General features: G+C 34.3%; 1 protein-coding gene across 1 annotated transcript in view; it reads right to left on the minus strand.

The window, feature by feature from the left end:
• The window catches only part of LOC148954334 (mitochondrial glycine transporter-like), a 38,533-nt gene extending 19,898 nt beyond the window's left edge, over positions 1–18,635 (minus strand). Inside the window, exons 1-2 of the mRNA XM_089086262.1 lie at positions 18,569–18,635; positions 3,941–4,132 (exon numbers count right to left, since the gene is read on the minus strand). Of these exons, the coding sequence (XP_088942388.1) occupies positions 3,941–4,075 (135 nt within the window). The 5' untranslated portion in view covers positions 4,076–4,132; positions 18,569–18,635. The remainder of the gene's footprint in view (positions 1–3,940; positions 4,133–18,568) is intronic.
• Between the last annotated feature and the right edge of the window lie 652 nt (positions 18,636–19,287).

The following is a 19,287-nucleotide window of genomic DNA, read 5'->3' on the forward strand; positions in this document are numbered from 1 at the left end:
GATGCAAGTAAAGGCCGAAGTTGAAACTTAAAACGAACAAAAATTTATGTCTCGCACTTTATCCAACATATTTTGAAAAACCGCTTCAAACAAATTGGCTTGTGATATTTCCCTTTATTTCTAGAATTGTGAAAACTAGCGCTTTGCTGAAAACTAAGTTTCTTGAGTTTTCTATCGAGTTAAAATTGTATCGTAAAAGTTATTGACTTCATGGCCGATAAAGGACTATTGAGAGCCTTATGAACTACTATTTTATTTTCTGCAGTCCACTTAAGGGTTTTCCTGTTTATGTTTCTGTTCTGTTACGTCGATTTTGTGTTTTCAGCAAAGCGCTTGTTTTTCAGGATTCTAAGTATACAGGAAAATATCATGAGCCAGTTTGTTTGAAACAATTTTTTCAATAATATGTTATACAAACCACGAAGTAGTAATTTTTGTTCATAAGTTTCAACTTTGCTCTTTACCTTCATCAAAAACACCTCTTTTTTTAAGTAATCTTATTAAAAAGTGGGCATCCATATCCGGCAAAAGGCATAATGCATCACTTTTACAGACGAACAATGGAGCTGAATAGTAACAGAATAAACATTTAACACTAAAATATTAGCATTTAAACAATTTAGACGTTTTACAAAAACTGATGCATTCAATAATGTCTTGTTTACTGGATTTTCCAGCACCAGTCACCCCTTCTTTCTGAAAAAATTGAAGAAACAAAAAGACAGAAGAAATGAAAATAATTTTCATGGAAACAATGAAAATACTTTAGCAAAGAGCTCCATTAAGCCGTCTTCAGCGCTGAAAAAAAATACATTTACTATAAAACAAAAGGTTACACTTAGCCAGCGTGGCCTCACAACTTATTTACCTGCTTCCGCAGATACTTGTAGCAACTAAGGCAATATGATTCTTTTCTGACATTTTCGGCACCAGAGAGATAACTCGTTCTTGGAAACATGGGGCATATTGCAACAACCGAGAAGTAGGTATTGTTTTTCTTTTTGGATCTTTTCAGCTCCGAGCACATCCTCTTCCTTATATACTGCAGCAGCTCAATTGAATAACAATAGGTCCATTTTCTGACATTATCAGCTACGTAGACACCTTCTTCTTTGTGACTTAAGAAACATGAGAAAAACCAACTCAATAACAACCAACAACCAACTCAACTGGATCACGTTTAGGACAATTTCAGCACCAGACTTATCCCCTTCGATAGAAAAAAACAAAGTTTTTCTGATGCGGAATTCAAGCGAAATTGAAAAAAATAATAATACAAGAGTGAAACTAACTGAGATTAATAAAGGGCGAAATTGGAATTGCTTTTCATTTGGTTTATTTGCCTAGCATAAAACTGATGCAAATAAACCGACTGATGATACCTCCCTCTATTTGTAGGTTTACACAGCGATATCGCTTCACTGAAACACAAGACCTACGCATAAGAAAAAAAAAATGTTGTTTACGATAACCGAAAAGCCATTACGTAGCCTGAAGAAAATAAAATACTAATCTATAACTAATAATAATCTACAAGGCTCTCCATAGCCATTACATCGAGTGATGATATCAACAACTTTTAGTATAGGATTAAAACTCAAGCAATAAAATATTCTCATAAAACTCAAGCAAAAAAAATGTTATTTCAGGAACTGAAGAACCGTTAAACCGAAAGAGATTAACAGACTTAAAATGCAACACATTGCTTTCGCCAGCCATAACAACAATACCTAGTAACATAAAATTTTAACTATAAAAAAAAACCTTTAATATTACTTGAAATATAACTAACAAACCATAATTTAATTCGATGAGATCCAGTTGTTTCTTTTTACAGAACGAATAATTTCAAGTTATGATGCAAATTCAGAAGAAACGTCTATAAAATTAATACTACCAAGATGTTTTCAATTTAAACTTGTCTATAATCATGAAATATTCATTTCTGACCAAACAGCAAACAATTCATTCAATTGGATTTCAGTCCCGTGCAGTTTTCAGAAGTTGTCTCAAATTAAGTAAATTACATACAAACATTCAAAATGTTGGTTTTTCATATCGTAAAATAACATCCAAGTGTGCTTATGTTTCTGCTGTACAAAACATCTTATATTGTTTATCATAATGCGCTAGTTTTACATAATCCTACAGATAAGCTCCAGGAAAATATCCATTGGTCGATTTATTAGGATTTTTTCTATAGATTAATTTGAAAAAAGCTTTTTTCCACAAAATTAGATTCCAAAGTAAGGTGAATAGCTATATGAAACCTAAGACAAGCGCGAATAAAGTCAATAATTCAAATGTAAAAGAATATGAATCACTATCAATAAAGAAGTGAAACTCAAAACGAAGAGAAATAATCAAGTTAAATTTAAAACGAACAAAAACCACAGCAAACAGGAGTATGGTTAACGCCCCTGTGCACTGTAAAGACCAGAATATCATTTACATTGAACTGAAAACAATTCTTATTTCGAGCCTTACCTTAGACCTTAGATCCGCCTGTGCCTCCAGAGGCACCCAGGGCATCAAGAAGGAGCCGCCAATCCTCCCGCAGGTTTGCTGCTGCAAGTACGTCCTCCCAGTGAGGTTGGATTGACGTGTGCAGGTTACGGAGATCCGTCTGGTACGTGTGACGCAGGGTGTTTCTGGGTCTGCCCCTGCGGCGTGGACCCGATGGCTGCAAATGGAGCACTGCATTTGGTAGTCGGAGATTGTCCATACGCAGTAGTGGCCAAGGTATCTCCATCGGCGGACTCTTATTATATATGTTGCAAGAGGCTGGCCAATCTTGTCACGGATGGATTGGTTTATTATTCTCTGCTGCCAACGGATGTTGAGAATTCTTCTGAGACATGTGTTTTCCAAAGCAAGTATTCATCTCTCTTGTTCCTGGTTCAGGTGCCAGATTTCGGCTACGTAAAGCAGCACTGGCATAACAATGCTATTGAAGAGTCGTAGCTTTAGCCGTATAGAGAAGCTTTGGGACCGCCATATTTTCCGTAATCTATTGAAGGCCCCATTGGCTTGGCCGATTCTTGTGAGCGCTTCTTTTGGGGTCAATCCGGTACTTTCTATTATGCTTCTCAAGTATTTGAAATGAACGACTTGCTCTATATGTTGGTCTCCACTAGTGACGCTAGGGGGTGAATCTGTGGTAGCCATACATTTTGCTTTCTGATTATTTATTTTCCGTTCGACCAGGCCACCTCTCTCCCTCACTTTATCAAGGAGTTTTTGGATTCTTTGCCTACATGATTTCAGGACGGCAATGTCGTCAGCGAAATCTACATCATTGAAGCGTGTTTCTGGATTCAGCTTGATTCCGTCTGTGCTTGTACTTCGCAGTATGTAATCAATGACGATTACGAAAAGTAGCGATGACAAGACGCAACCTTGCTTAACTCCTTACTGAATGCGGAAGAAACGAGTTTGGCCATCTGGTGTCTTTACACGAGCAGCGACTTTTTATTTGTCATAGCATTAAACAAACAAAAAATCATCATATTAAATAAGATTACTGAAAAGATTTAATGAAATGCAGTTTGATAGTTTAATACATATTGACATTCATTTCCGAGAGTCTGAGCAATTTTGTATTTATTAACGGTGTATAAGACAGAACGTATATTATTTCCAGTAAAGCATGAATGACGTTCTGGTCTTTAAAAGACGTAGGGAGCATTAGCCCCCTCCTGTTTGCTGTAGTTTTTGTGTAGTTTCTGCACACTATCAAGTAAAATTGCAGAAATCCAACAGTCCTTTTCATCAAAACAGTCCTTCTCCTGATGAGTTTGACCTTGGACCCGCACGTCGCTAAGTCCAGTCCTGCGTGATTACAATACCAATTGGTATATCTTATAGGATAAAATACATTCTTTTCAAAACCGTTTTTACTGATCAAAGATAGGTTATATTTGTTAATGCTAATACTAACAGGAGTAGTTCCTCGCCATAGGGATGATATGCCTTCCTTTTTAACCAAACCTCTAAACACTTCAAACAAGCTTCGAGGTTCATGTTTCCCAGGATCTTGCAACCTTGTTTTCAAAACATCAAATGGTTGAAGCATCAAAGTTGAGAGGCTACCAGATATACATCCGGATAAAATTGGATTGGCTATATTTCCCTGAAATCAATTACAAATCAACTGATATCTTATGACAGTAATCAAGAGCATTCTAAGAGATATAGTATACAAAAATAAATAAGTTGATATTAGTCATAATTGAACAAGGGTCCAACATTTGAATGAATGTGAAGGGGGGGGGGGGTATCCCAAGATTTTCCTGATGGGAAACACAAAATTACAATTTTTGCCATGTTTTTCTTGAAGGTGAATTTCTTGATAATTGAAACATATCTGGCGGGAGGAGGAGTATCCTCAATCATCCCCTGAGTGTATCTGCAATTACAGTTATTTCATATTCAAGCTCACATTGACGCACTTTGTCCAATGCTTAGTAGGGCGGAGGTCAGACTTTTCAAGGGAAAGGGAAGGGGAAATTAAAAATGGAAAAATATAAGAGGTTTTTGTATTTTAAGCAATTTATTAAGCTTGAAGCTGCCAAACAAAAATTATGAGCCTGAGAAATCTCGTCTATTTTCAAAAAACAGTTTAAACACCAAAACCTAAAATTCTGAGGTAGATAGGTGATTTAGCATTACTGAAAAACTAAATATTGGACATGCCAATTTCCAAGGCCATAAAGCCGCGCAGTAGTGAATTTTTTACTAAATATGCCTAAGGCCCATGCAAAACAAACAGTCAATAAAGAAAACTATTTCTAGCTTCATTTAACAAAGGTGGTTAATTTAAGGCTTCAATTAAGTAAGGTACAGTGGTGTATAATTGCACATCAGCTACAATGGGGCAGGGTCAGTGGATATTTCTGTGGGTAAGGAAGGGGGGCATAAAGCCTCTAGATGTGTATTTTAATGCCCAGATTTGCAGTGAGTCTTCAGAAAGATATACAATAGAGGGTGGAGCTTGAGTCTGTCCCCCTCTTATGGCAGAAATATTTCAACTTTCAGATAAAATTTTACATTCATATTCTTACCTGCATAAAAGAGAGAAAGGTAGAGTTCAAAGAAATTCTTTGAAAACTGCAGGAATATTGACCATAGAGTTGAATGATTATCATTCTTGGTGCATTGTTATATGAGTATTAAAATTGAATATATAAAAACAAGTTTGAAAGAGGGAGCAACATCCTTTCTCACATTGAAAAGACTCTAGGATCAAACACTTCATGATAAAAAAAAATGCAAGTAAAAAGCAACCCTTGCAAGCCAATATAAACCAAAACTCTAAAAAACAAAGTTTTGGTTACAATATATACTACAACAAAATTTATCCTTTATGCTGATTCTAAATATGGAAAATTAACTTATTTTAAAATTCATCAGCAAAAACAACTTTCATAATAGACAAAATAATCACAGTAGCTTCCACAATTTTTGCTTAAAATTTGCACAATTTTAAAAAGAGGGTTCTAAATATCTCCAAAATAGGTCCCATCTTCATGAAAATATACAATTAAACTCAACATATATGAGAACCCCAAAGCCACTATATAAAAATACAAAATTAATTTGTTTTCAAGAGAAAGGTGGTCGAACTTACATATATATATATATATATATATATATATATATATATATATATATATATATATATATATATATATATATATATATATATATATATATATATATATATATATATATATATATATATATATATATATATATATATATATATATATATATATATATATATATATATATATATATATATATATATATATATATATATATATATATATATTTCTCCTAAAGAGGGATTATATTAAACTAGCATTTGTACATTTTTGAAAGTGTTCATCTAAACAAAAATTTATAGATCCATTGTCTTTTTGAGCAACGAATTGGATTACACCACAGAAAAGAGCTGAATCCTAGCACCCCTATGCCTTCCCAAGGCCAGAACAAAATTTTGCACTGAAAGATCACGAATAAATGTACATTGTCAGTTTATTATAAGTATACTGATATTTAGTAATCAAAATGTTTATATTATTTGATTTATTAAAGTTACAAAAGTAAAAACATTTATATTTTTTCAGTAAAGTGCAAATTTTGTTCTGGCCTTGGGAAGCCATAAGGGTTTTGCGCCCAACTTAAGTTAATTTCTGCTCGTTTTGACTTTGACTCGGTTATTTATTGTAATTTCTGTTCGTTTTGGGTTTCATTTATTTATCGATGCTGATTTGTGGTAGTTTCAAGCTTGGTGGATTATTTTGATTTTATTTTTGCTCTTTTTTTGTTTAATGGAGTTCTTTACTTTTCTTTGAGAAACTTATTTTGAAGAAAAAAATTTTTTCAATTAATTTCTGTTCGTTTTATATTGACATAGTCTTTTCAGGGAAAAAGATAATAATACTTTAAATCTTTTCGTTTCATAAGATTTTATAGTTTGGCCTGCTATTTGTATGCTGGAGAAAAATTTTCAAAACTTTTTAACAACATACACCCTTTTAAAAATCTGGGCACATATAGTAGTGTTTAATTTTGTTTCATAACTCCTCTAGTTGACCTGAAATGGAAAAATTGATACAATTCGCAAAAAAATCTGTTTACTTTCTTTGATAGCTTGGATAAACTTACGCTATTTTGATTTGGTTAAATTTTAAGAGCAGAAGTAGCCCCGAAAGTTTGGACATAATACCCTCAGTCTTTCTTGGGATACTGCTGAGATGCCTTATTGGGAATTAGCACTATCACAGTGCATTTTGATTTAATCTTAAGGTAACATTTAGTTTTTAAACATTATGGGCAAATGGGAGGGTGGGAGTGGAAGGGGGAGTAGTTGCCCTCCAATTACTTTCTAATATTAAAAAAGGCATCAGCCCTTTCTATTTTCAATCGAATGAGCCCTTTTCGAAATTCCCACGACAACTCCTTCGATACGAAGTGCCCTGGTACAAACAACAACAACAACAAAAAATAACAAATTATACCCGCTTCGATTTTTACTATAAAAATGTCAAGGCTTCCAATCACTTTTGACTATTAAAAACGGCACTAGGCCTTTCGATTTCCAATCGAAGAAGGACTTTTGGAAGCGACAACGCTTTCTATAAGCAGCTTATATGCCCCCAGGGCATAAATTACAACCCTTACCCTAAGGTCATTCTCAAAGACCTGATTTCCAGAACTTTCCACTACGTTGAACAAAATGACTGAAAATTTTGATTGGATGTGTTTGGAGGAATGGTGGACGTGAGAGGGAGGTTAGTTACACTCCAATCACTTTCGACTACTACAAAGGGCACTAGCCCTCTCAACTTCGAATTGAATGAGCCCCTTTTGAAGTTTTACAACAACTCTATCTATAAAATCTGATATGCCCCCAGGCCTTAAACTACAACCTTTGCCCTTGGGGCTCTCGGGGGTTTGTCATCCTTAAATACATAATTTCCAGAACTTTCAACCATGTTGAACAAAATGGCTATCTCTAAACTTTGATTGAATGTTTTTGGGGAAATGGTGGTTGTAAGAGGGGGGTTAATTACTCTCCGCTCACTTTCGACTATTAAAAAGGACAATTTCAATTTCCAATCAAATGAGATCTTTTTGAAATTTCTATAACAACTTTCAATATAAACTTTAACGCCTCCAGGGCATAACTTACAACCCTTGCACTGAGGGCTCTAAGGGGGTTATCATCCTAACAGACCTAATTTCCAGAACTTTCAACAACGTTGAACAAAATGAATATCTCAAAATTTTGATTGGATATATCTAGGGAAATGGTTGGCGTAAAAGGGGCGTTAGTCTCTATACAATCGCTTTCAATTATTAAAAAGGGCCCTAGCCCTTTCAATTTCCAATTGAATGAGCCCTTTTGAAGTTTCTACGACAACACTTTCAATAAAAACTTTATGTGCCCCCAGGGCATAACTTACGACCCTTGCCCTGACGGCTGTAGGGGGAGGGGTTGTCATCCTTAAAGACCAAAACAATTTCCAAAACATTCAACTACGTTGAATAAAATGGTTATCTAAAAATTTTGATTGGATGTGTTTGGGGAAAAAGTGGGCGTGAGAGGGGGGGGTAGTTGCCCTCAAATCACTTTCGACTATTAAAAAGGGTACTACCCCTTTGAAGTTGAAATCGAATAAGCCCTTTTACAAGTTTCTACAACAAAGATTTCAGTAAAAACCTTATCTCTATGCGTATCTATGTGTATTATCTCTATGTGTTTCGTCTGTGTGTGTGTCGTCTCTGTGTGTTTGTCATCTCTGTGTTTGTGTCATCTCTGTGTTTGTGTCGTCTTTGTGTGTGTGTTGTCTCTGTGTGTGTGTCGTCTCTGCTTGTGTCTCGTCTCTGTGTTTGTGTCATCTTTCTGTGTTTGTAGTCTCTGTGTGTGTGTCGTCTCTGTGTGTGTGTCGTCTCTGTGTGTTTGTCGTCTCTGTGTGTTTGTCACCTGTGTGTGTGTGTCGTCTCTGTTGTCTCTATGTGTGTGTCGTCTCTGTGTGTGTGTCGCCTCTGGTTTATGTTAGGTTAGCTTAGGGGGGTTAGTTGCCCTCAAATCACTTTCGACTATTAAAAAGGATACTAGCCCTTTGAATTTCAAATCGAATGAGCCCCTTTTCAAGTTTCTATGACAAAGATTGCAATAAAACCTTATATGCCCCCAGGGCATAAATTAAAACCCTTGCCCTGAGGGGTGTGGGTGAGTGTCCTCCTCAAAAACATATTTTCTCTCAGGAAATCAACTACGTTGAACAAAATGGCTATCTCAAAATTTTGATTGGGTGTCTTTGGGGAAATTATGGGCGGGGGAGGGGGCTAGTTGCCCTCCAATCACTTTCAACTATTAAAAAGGGCACTAGCCCTTTCAACTTCCAATCGAATGAGTCTGTTTTGAAGTTTCTACGACAAAGTCTTGTATAAAAAACGTGTATGCCCCCAGGGCATAACTGACAACCCTTGCTCTAAGGGTTGTGAGGGGAGTGTCCTCGTCAAAAACATATTTTCTATCTGGAAATTAACTACACTGAACAAAATGGCTATCTCAAAATTTTGATTGGATGTATTTGGGGGAATGATGGGCGTGGGGGAGGGGGGCTAGTTGCCTTCCAATTACTTTCGACTATTAAAAAGGGTAGTAGCCCTTTGAATTTCCATGGAATGAGCCTGTTTTGAAGTTTCTACGACAACACCTTCTATAAAAACCTTATAGATAAATAGATAGATCGTGTATTTCCAAAGCCCAAGAGCCATATACACACAAAAATTTATGAAAAATAAAAAAATCACAACAGAACAAATTACAAAACACACATTAACATGAAGAAAAAAATACCTCATGCTAATTTATCGAGAAAATAAATGTAATTCCATATAATTAGTAATAATCAACTGTAAAAACTTTTCCTTCTTTCTAATCCCTTCTCAATGTACACACCAATACGAAATATTGTGGTTAGATTACTACTTTGTAAAATGCCCCCAGGGCGTAACTTAAAACCCTTGCCCTGTGGGTTGTGGGGGAGTGTCCTCCTCAAAAACACTAATAACTACGCTGAACAAAATTGCTATCTCAAAATTTTGATTGGATGTGTTGGGGAATGATGGGCGGGGGGGTAGTTGCCCTCCAATCACTCGACTATTAAAAGGGCACTAGCCACTCCAATTTCGAAATCAACTCGAATTCAATCCGGAAATCAACTACGCTGAACAAAATGGCTATCTCTAAATTTTGATTGGATGTGTTTCGGGAAATGGTGGGCGTGGAAGGGATGTTAGTCGCCTTCCAATTACTTTTGACTATTAAAAAGGGCACAAGCCACTCCAATTATGATGTATGGGGGAATGATGGGCGTGGGGGGGGCTAGTTGCCCTCCAATCACTTTCGACTACTAAAAAGGGTAATAGCCCTTTAAATTTCCAATCGAATGAGCCTGTTTTGAAGTTTCTACAACAACACCTTCTATAAAAACTTTATATGCCCCCAGGGCATAACCTAAAACCCTTGCCCTGAGGGTTGTGGGGGAGTGTCCTCCTCGAAAATATATTTTCTATATGGAAATCAACTACGCTGAACAAAAATGCTATCTCAAAATTTTGATTGGATGCGTTTGGGGGAATGATGGGCGTGGGGGGGGGGGGGCGAGTTGTCCTTCAATAATTTTTGAATATTAAAAAGGGCACTAGCCACTTTAATTTCCAATCAAATGAGCCCTTTTCGAAGTTTCTATGACAACTCCTTTGATACAAAGTGCCCGGGTATGGAGAACCAAAAAACAACACATTGTGCCCACATCGTTCTTTATTTAGGTTTGTTCTTCACTGGCTGAGACTGGTCTACTTTCATTGATTTTATCTCACCTATTTCCCTCAGCCCATTTGTCCTAATAATGAAAAAATTGAGCCAGTAATACAAAAGCATAAAATAACCCCTCCCATTCTTTTAGGACCATTGGTTTGATACAATAACCCCTAGAGAAAAAAACAAGAAAACTTCCAGCCATGATCTTTCCATGTGGGAAAAATGCCACATTTTTGTAGGTATTTATTAATTATTTATTCCAAAATGCAATAAGCTTTACCAAGCTTGTCACAAACGTTATAACAATTTATGACAATGCTGAAGCACACTCTGAAAACATACAGGTCACAAAAACAACTAATACAAAAAAAATAAATAAAAAAAAAATATTCTCAAAATGGATCATGATAAGACCTAATATGGAAATCTATAGAGGCTTAACTGCTTTTGAAAGACTGTACTGTGATTGTTGCAACTGTTTATCAGATAAGATAAGATATATAAGATATTTATTTTGAGAAATTACTATCACAAGCCCTGAAGGGCCAAATTCGAATTTCGAAGTCCATGAAAAAACAAAAATGAACAAGAAAATCATAACAAAAGCACAACAACTAAAAAATTGGCAAACAATGCAAAATTTCAACTAGTTGAAAAGATAAAAACTGATAAAACTAAGAAAAATAAATAATATATACATTAAAAAATGTTCAAAAAACAACATAAAAAGGAGGTAGGGAATAAAAAAGAAAAACGAGCTGTTTCTTTTATCTGTAGGAGATAAGATTAGATAAGATTTATGTAAAAATTAACAACATTTTATTATATCAGTAAAAAAAGCGATAAAATTTTTTTTATATTACAAGGTAGTACAAAGAATGGGACACAAGGTAGGGATAGGCTTGGACACAGTTTGTGGAGGACGATTTCTGTAAGGTACATGGTATTCAGGGAAAAGGTTCGCAGTATGGGGTTCAGAAGGGCCAACTTACCAAAACGGAGTCACAAATTATTTCTTCTTTGCTTGAGGGTCTCTAGTTTCGAAATATTTAACAAATGCAAATATGGTACCTTGCTCTCTTTAAAAATAATTCTTAGAGCTCTCTTTTGGACATTTTCAATCTTCTTTGTTGCTTCATTTGAGAGGCCAGGATACCACACAGGACAAGCATACTCTAATATGGGATGCACAAAAGAAATGTATACTAGTATTAAATGTGATTGGGGGCAACTAAATTTATCAATATTTTGGAGGATGCCCATTGGGTTGCTAAAAATGTTTTTATGACATATCTCTAAAACGGTCAAGTCATCAACAAATTTACACCTATTGTCATACAGGGTTGAAAGGGTGTTAATCATAAGAGAAAAAAGGAGATGGCCTAGAATAGTCCCCTGAGGAGTGCCATTAAATATTGGGAGATGACCTGAGAATAAATATGGGGAGATGATCTGAGAAAACTGCTTGAGATCTGTTTCTGATGGAAATGCATTCTGAGTCTTCCATACTTGGCTAGATACAGAGTTTTGGCCTAATCTTTTCTGGGGACATGGTGGGTATATTTTGTGTTGGTATCAACAAGTACTACTGTATTCTGTAAAAGTGAAGATGTGAGTTGGAGTGTTCTTATCAATGTTCACAACAATAAGGAATATATTTATTGGGTCAGCTCTATCATGTCGGAACTGAAGGGATATGAGTGTGGAAACTCCAATGTAGTGTTCTCTAATATACTGAATCTAATAGTGTAATTTTCAATAATATCACAATCCAATTTAGGGATGTTTTCCACATTTTTCAAAGACAATACACATTTACTTACGCCTACAGGAACAAACAGACAGAATGCCAAGTAGAAATATGTATTTTTATTAAGGAATTTTATTTCCCTGGTCAGTAGAAATATGCATAGATGGTGTCCTAGCCTAGGTAAATTTGGTGCAGGAAACAAAAACAGTAATGGTTACAGACAGCTGCAATTTTGTAGGTATAACAATGATACAGTATTTGGTCATAAACTGATACAGTATTTGGTCATAAAATGGCCCATAAGCTAAGTTGAAATGGTATTCACATGATGGTAAGACAGCTAACATTAAGCAATTATGTTATAGTAAACCAAAGACTGACAGGATTAATACAAGGTACTAGGACATATAGGAGTGCTGTTATTGGTGTTAAAAGTAAATATTGGCATCTAGTAGTGTCTAAAGATAATCTAAAGCTGATATTTTGGAAGGGTAACTACCTTCCAGGAAGCTATGATGTTGATACATTCCAGGATAAGAATTTGAGAGAAACTTTCCAGGATCAGTTGAAGACTAAAGTGGAGAGTCTAAATTTGGCAATGGAGAATATGGGTGGAATAATTTTAGGACAATAGTTTGTAGAGATGCAGATGGTGTCTTAAAGAAGAAAGTTAGGAATGCAGCTAGTGAAAAACTAGTGAAAACGCTTCAGTTTAACAGAGAGAATGGGCTTGTACAAGAATTATTTGAGTGATAGATCATGAGCAAATAAAAGAAATAAAAAGAAAGTGGAGAAAGCATTAAAATATGAATTAAGGAGGTGTGAAATGCTGTGTAGCATCTTTATTAATGATGCTCCTTCTACTATCAGCAATAAACTAATGCTTTATGTCAGTTTCTCAAAACTTCTTGTGCCAGCCTCTTCATGTGAAGATTACACACCTTTCACAGAATAATCTTGACCTACATGGTCAATAGGCTGAGGCTTGGTTTCTTGAATTTCATGTTGCCAAGTGCAATTTCATTCACTTTAGCAAAAAACAATCCTTGTTGCTTTTATTTTCTTTCTGGCTATAGAATATCTTCTGTACATGATGACCAAGACCTTGTCATCAATATTGACAATGAATTAAAATCTACTTCCAATTTTAACAATTTTACTATTGGTGCTAGTGCAACTCTGGGGTTGATCAAGCACACCCTTTCCACTTGCTCCCAAAAATTCATTAGTTTTCAGTGCAAAGGACTATTCTGTCCCAAGCTTGATGTTGGACTGTCTCTTGCCTTCCTTTATTTTAAGAAAGACATTGAGGTTCGGGAAGAAGTGCCAATAAAATAGTATATGGCATGCAAAACTAAACCTCTCAACAGTCTACCCAAACTGGAGCCTGCACTCAGTTCTTTTTTTTTAGAATTGTCAATGACTAAAACAAACTCTCTGAAGATATAGTTCCTCCTGACTCTCTTGGTATTTTCAAAAAAAGGGTGGATACTGAGTGGTCCTTGAAGGGAAAACTTGACTGTGAGGCTATTGGTCATACAACTGCACCTGGTCACTTAACAACATGAAAACAGCTTATCAAATAAGGAAAAATCCTTAGATAATACAAAGCTGCAATTTAAGGTAAATCCAAAGAAACTATACATGTCCAGGTTGTAAAAATATATGGCACATCTGCAATAATTCAGGAAAAATTAAGGCATTAAACTTAAAATTCCTGGAAACGTTGAACTTAATCTAAAGGCACTATGTGTATCCAAGTTGTCAAAAGAGTATATCTGCAATGTGGTCCAGCAAAATGGTATAAATTAACATTACCTGAACCTGTGATGGAAAATTGAATAGGGATATCAAATAGGTTCTAAATTTTGACTTGAGGGAACCAAGGGAAGCTCGTCAAGGGACAAATTTAAAACAAATTTGGTAGTATTGGTTCTTAAAGTGAAATATATTTTTTATGTTGATCTGATTAAAAATTTCAGGCTGTCAAGACACCTCAATAGTTTGAGAACCAAGAAACACATCAAGTGGAAACAAATCTAGTTGCATTTAATGCAACTAATCTTGGTGTCCTAATTTCTTTCTTAAGAACAAATCAGAATTTTGTACTAAAAAAATTTCAAAATGTATTTATTTAAACAAACAAGCAGTTGAAACAAAAAATAACCCAATAAGATTCTTATAATCAAATGGTTGATTAGTATTTGTGTACACTCAAGTTGTAACATAATGGAGGCCAAATTGGCTTCAGCCCTATAAAAGCCTGAAAGTTATGCAGATTTAATCCCATTTATTTAAATTATATTCCAATACCAATCTATCCAAAATTTTAATATAATGCAACTATTTTAGGAAAATTTTGTCTAAGATATGAATAGCAAGCCAAAATCTTGATTCTTCAGGAGAAACAAGAATACTTTTCAAAAAAGGTAAAGAGCTACATTAAACCAAGACAAGCAGAAATAAATTTATTAATATTTTAAGCTAAAACCAGACATAAATCATTTAAAATAACTAAAATGAAACCCAAACAAACAGAAATTACCCTAAATAATCAAATCAAACTTAAAACATTACCTTAACAGATCCAGCATGGACCTTATTTTGCTCCAAACTGCAAATTAAGGTAATCTTAACCCTTGACCTTCTACATCACATGTAGTAGAAGGAAGTGATGCAGCTAAAACCACATATTTAATTGGAAATATTCAATGTGCTGAAGAAGAAAATAATATAACTGAAGATAGTTTTATACAAAGTCATTCCTGGCAAAGCCACATCCAGTATCAAAAATACAAGTGATGAACTTAAAGGCATTTTTGCAAAAGTAACAAAAGCTATAAACTACATAAAAACAGTTTATTATAAGAAAGATTATTTAGAAAGCTGTGTGACAATATAGGAGCTACTTACACTTCCCTTCTGTAATATTGAGAAGAACCCTGGCTATCTTGTGCCAAAGTGATTTAGAGGATAGATGAACTCAGAGCATAAATTGCAACTTTTATAAAAAAAAAATGAAAATGAGGACACAAATACAATTAGGGATAGTAATTTAACAATTAAGCAGATGTGTCTGGTGTGTATTTTAGAAAAAATTAAGATTTTTGAGTAATTTGATGTAAGGGCCAAAGATGCATCTGTTGATTCAAAAAGGTAATGAAAAAGCATTCATAAGAAACAGAGCTACATAGGGCAAATTTGGAAAACAATAAGTTTATATACTTCCACTTTTAACTTTGCATGCCCAAGATAATACAGAAACAAACAAAAATCTATTTGTTGAACACTTGGATGCTTTGTTAGTTAATTTATCAAATCATTTTCATGATCTCAATTTTACAAAATATGCATTAACAATTAAGCAGATATGTCTAGTGAATATTTTAGAAAAAATTAATTTTTTTTGAATAAGTTGATGTAAGGACCAAAGATGCATCTGTTGATTCAAAAAGGTAATGCAAAAGCATTCATAAAAAGCAGAGCTACATAGGGCAAATTTGGAAAAGAGTAAGTTTATATGCTTCCACTTTTAACTTTGCATGTCCTAGATAATAAAGAAGCAAACAAAAATCTATTTGTTGAACACTTGGATGCTTTGTTAGTTAATTTATCAAATCATTTTCATGATCTCAATTTTACAAAATATGCATTAACAATTAAGCAGACATGTCTAGTGGATATTTTAGAAAAAAATAAGTTTTTTGAATAAGTTGATGTAAGGGCCAAAGATGCATCTGTTGATTCAGAAAGGTAATGCAAAAGCATTCATAAAAAACAGAGCTACATAGGGCAAATTTGGAAAAGAGTAAGTTTATATGCTTCCACTTTTAACTTTGCATGTCCTAGATAATACAGAAGCAAACAAAAATCTATTTGTTGAACACTTGGATGCTTTGTTAGTTAATTTATAAATCATTTTGATGATCTCAATTTTACAAAATATGCATTAACAATTAAGCAGACCTGTCTAGTGAATATTTTTCAAAAATTAAGTTTTTTTGAATAAGTTGATGTAAGGGCCAAAGATGCATCTGTTGATTCAAAAAGGTAATGCAAAAGCATTCATAAAAAAACAGAGCTACATAGGGCAAATTTGGAAAAGAGTAAGTTTATATGCTTCTGTAAGTTTATATCCTTCTGTAATATTGAGAAGAACCCTGGCTATCTTGTGCCAAAGTGATTTAGAGGATAGATGAACTCAGAGCATAAATTGCAACTTTTATAAAAAAAAAATGAAAATGAGGACACAAATACAATTAGGGATAGTAATTTAACAATTAAGCAGATGTGTCTGGTGTGTATTTTAGAAAAAATTAAGATTTTTGAGTAATTTGATGTAAGGGCCAAAGATGCATCTGTTGATTCAAAAAGGTAATGCATACATAGGGCAAATTTGCCTACATAGGGCAAATTTGGAAAAGAGTAAGTTTATATGCTTCCACTTTTAACTTTGCATGCCCTAGATAATACAGAAGCAAACAAAAATCTATTTGTTGAACACTTGGATGCTTTGTTAGTTAATTTACCAAATTATTTTCATGATCTCAATTTTACAAAATATGCATGGATACAGGACCTGTTTATCGACAAAAAAGATGACAAATTTAAATTAACAAGTAATGAGAAAGAAAACTTGATTTGATTAGCTTGTGATAATTCTTTAATATGAAATTTTTAGAGTGTATCTCTAATTAAATTTTGGCTAGATATTAAAAGTAAATATAATATTTTGTCAAATGAAGCTTTAAAAGCAGTGATGCCATTTGCAAAATTGTATGTATAGAAAACAGGATTTTCAGTATTAGCCAAAATGAAATGGAAATATTGTGTTTTCCTTGTTTGTAAGAGTTTGTCCAAATAAATTTTGTAGTACTATGCTAAAAATTTTCTTACCTCTATTATTTTCTAAAATGAAAGGGAAGCACCACATGAAGAAATTTTTTTAAGGGAGCCCTGGTAAAATACAGTTTGGACACCACTGAATTAAAATGTGTCAGTAATCTTGGTTATTGTGGTAATTTTGTTTTTCTTTTGATGTAGAGAACCAATATAAACACATATCTCAGAATAGAAATGGTTTTCTGTAAAGTGCAAATGATATTCTGGTGTTTAGAAGGCTTAGGGGGTTTTAGCCCTATGGTAAAAGGTAAATATATAGCAAATCATATTATTTAGTTAGTAATAAAGTGAATACACCATTCCATGCCTTTTTTACGCTGATTACAAATATAACAGTCATTTATTTCGTAAATGAATTTCAGCCCCCCCCCTATATATGCCAATTAAGGGTATACATTTCCACATTAGGGGGGGGGGCAAATTTAGTTTCTGATGTAAATGGGAGGTAAGTTTAAACTTTACTCCTACCCCCCCCCTAATGTAGAATTATATACCCTGAATTGGCATATATAGGGGGGGGGGCTGAAATTCATTTCCCATAGAAATGATAATTATATTCATAATCAGCATAAAAAAAGGCATCGAATGGTGTATTCACTTTATTCCTAACTCAATTGGACATAATATGATTTGGTATATATTTACCTGGTAAAATTCTAGTTCCAGGGCTTTCCTTCATCTTGAAAATAGTTGAGTTAGGTGAACAAAGCTCCATGGAATGGATCCAGAGCCTTAATAATCCCCTAGAAGATCTTTTTAAGTGCTTAACTCTCATTCCTACCCTCTCTAGAGGCCACTGACCTTTGGTAGCCTTTTATAATCTTTGAGTAAAAAGTGAACTTTGAAAAATACATGTAGGCAGCTGCTCAAATCAGGCATAAAAAAAGTGTTTTGAGCCTTTTATCTTTGCTTGATACTGGTTTACAAGGTTTTCAAATCTTGAATTTGGGGAAAACCCTTGATACAGCTTAAAATTATAAAATAATAAGAATTAAATTTTCAGAAACTAGATTAAATGAAAAAAATTAACAATCCAGAAGTAGCCTATGGTTAAATGTGATATACCAAAATTTAGATAGCCTATGCATGGACCTATCATATATACAATCTTCTAAGCTGTGGAAATAAGAAAACAGTAGAGACTGCAGCATTATAACAACTTCCCAGGATAAAGCCTATTTTAAGCCCTGAATTCACCCAGAAGTTTTGTTGACTTATCTCAACTATTTCTTAAGATAATAAGAAGCCACTAAACTATGAATTTACTTGTTTAACTTAAAAGCAATAAAATCATCGTAACTCAGATGTTTAACTTAGCCTAGGCTAAGTAAATAAGTGAACTCAACCCACCATAAACAAAAAATAGTGCAGAAAAAGAAAGTAGGCTAATTAAGAAATAAAACCGGTAAACGTTTTTATGGTAGATTCTCTTAATTTTCTGCACTCATATAGTAATCTGACTATGAAGAAGCAATTTCAAGGGTTTGGAGTTCCTGTAAGTGATTAGGAATGAATAAAAAACTCATGTAATAGCCTTTCAAAAAATGTCAGATAAAATAGTAGTTTTAGGTTACCTTCGCCAACCATTTATTATAAATCGTGTCGGTTTCATACCAAAATTGTACGGCAAAAGGTACCAAAAGAAGGTATCGGCTTTATCTAAGGAAGAGCTCTGAGTATAAAGTTGAAACTTACAGGGTTGTCGTGGGGGATTTTGAACTAACCAAAAGGCAGTATTTGCATGCTACTACAATTACTTCTACTGTTACGAATACTTTTAAAACTATTACTTCTACTGAAGCTAAGGGTTTGACGATGAAGTTTTCGGGGAATGTATAGGGGGACACTGAACAAAATCAAATACACTATGAGCATGTAGGCTGCCAAAAGGGTATATAAGAAATATCTCAGGAATAACTTATTAAGTATATTATAGTATTAAGTTTAAACTTTCAGGGCATGTTGATGTTGATATGGAACTAACCAAAAGGCACAGTGTGCATATTGCCAATATTACTACTGCTACGACTACTATTTCAGCTATGGCTTAGGATATTAAAGTGGAACTTTCAGGGAATATATGGAAGGTATATAGACCTTATTCGTTTTTCGGCATTAATTGCAGCGCTACGAGAAAATCAGCAATAGTGTTGGCAGGTGTCTTATGCAGGTATGGAACTTATCATGGGATTTTTTGAAATTCAGGAGGCACTGGTGGGTTCATTTTGTTGATAATCTTGTTATTAGCAAGGCTGTACACCACCTGCATTCTGGATTGAATTTTCCTGAGCTT

The sequence above is a fragment of the Artemia sp. Qi Xiang Cuo genome, chromosome 3, assembly GCF_049724085.1.
Source record: "Artemia sp. Qi Xiang Cuo chromosome 3, ASM4972408v1, whole genome shotgun sequence".
Classification (NCBI taxonomy): domain Eukaryota; kingdom Metazoa; phylum Arthropoda; class Branchiopoda; order Anostraca; family Artemiidae; genus Artemia; species Artemia sp. Qi Xiang Cuo.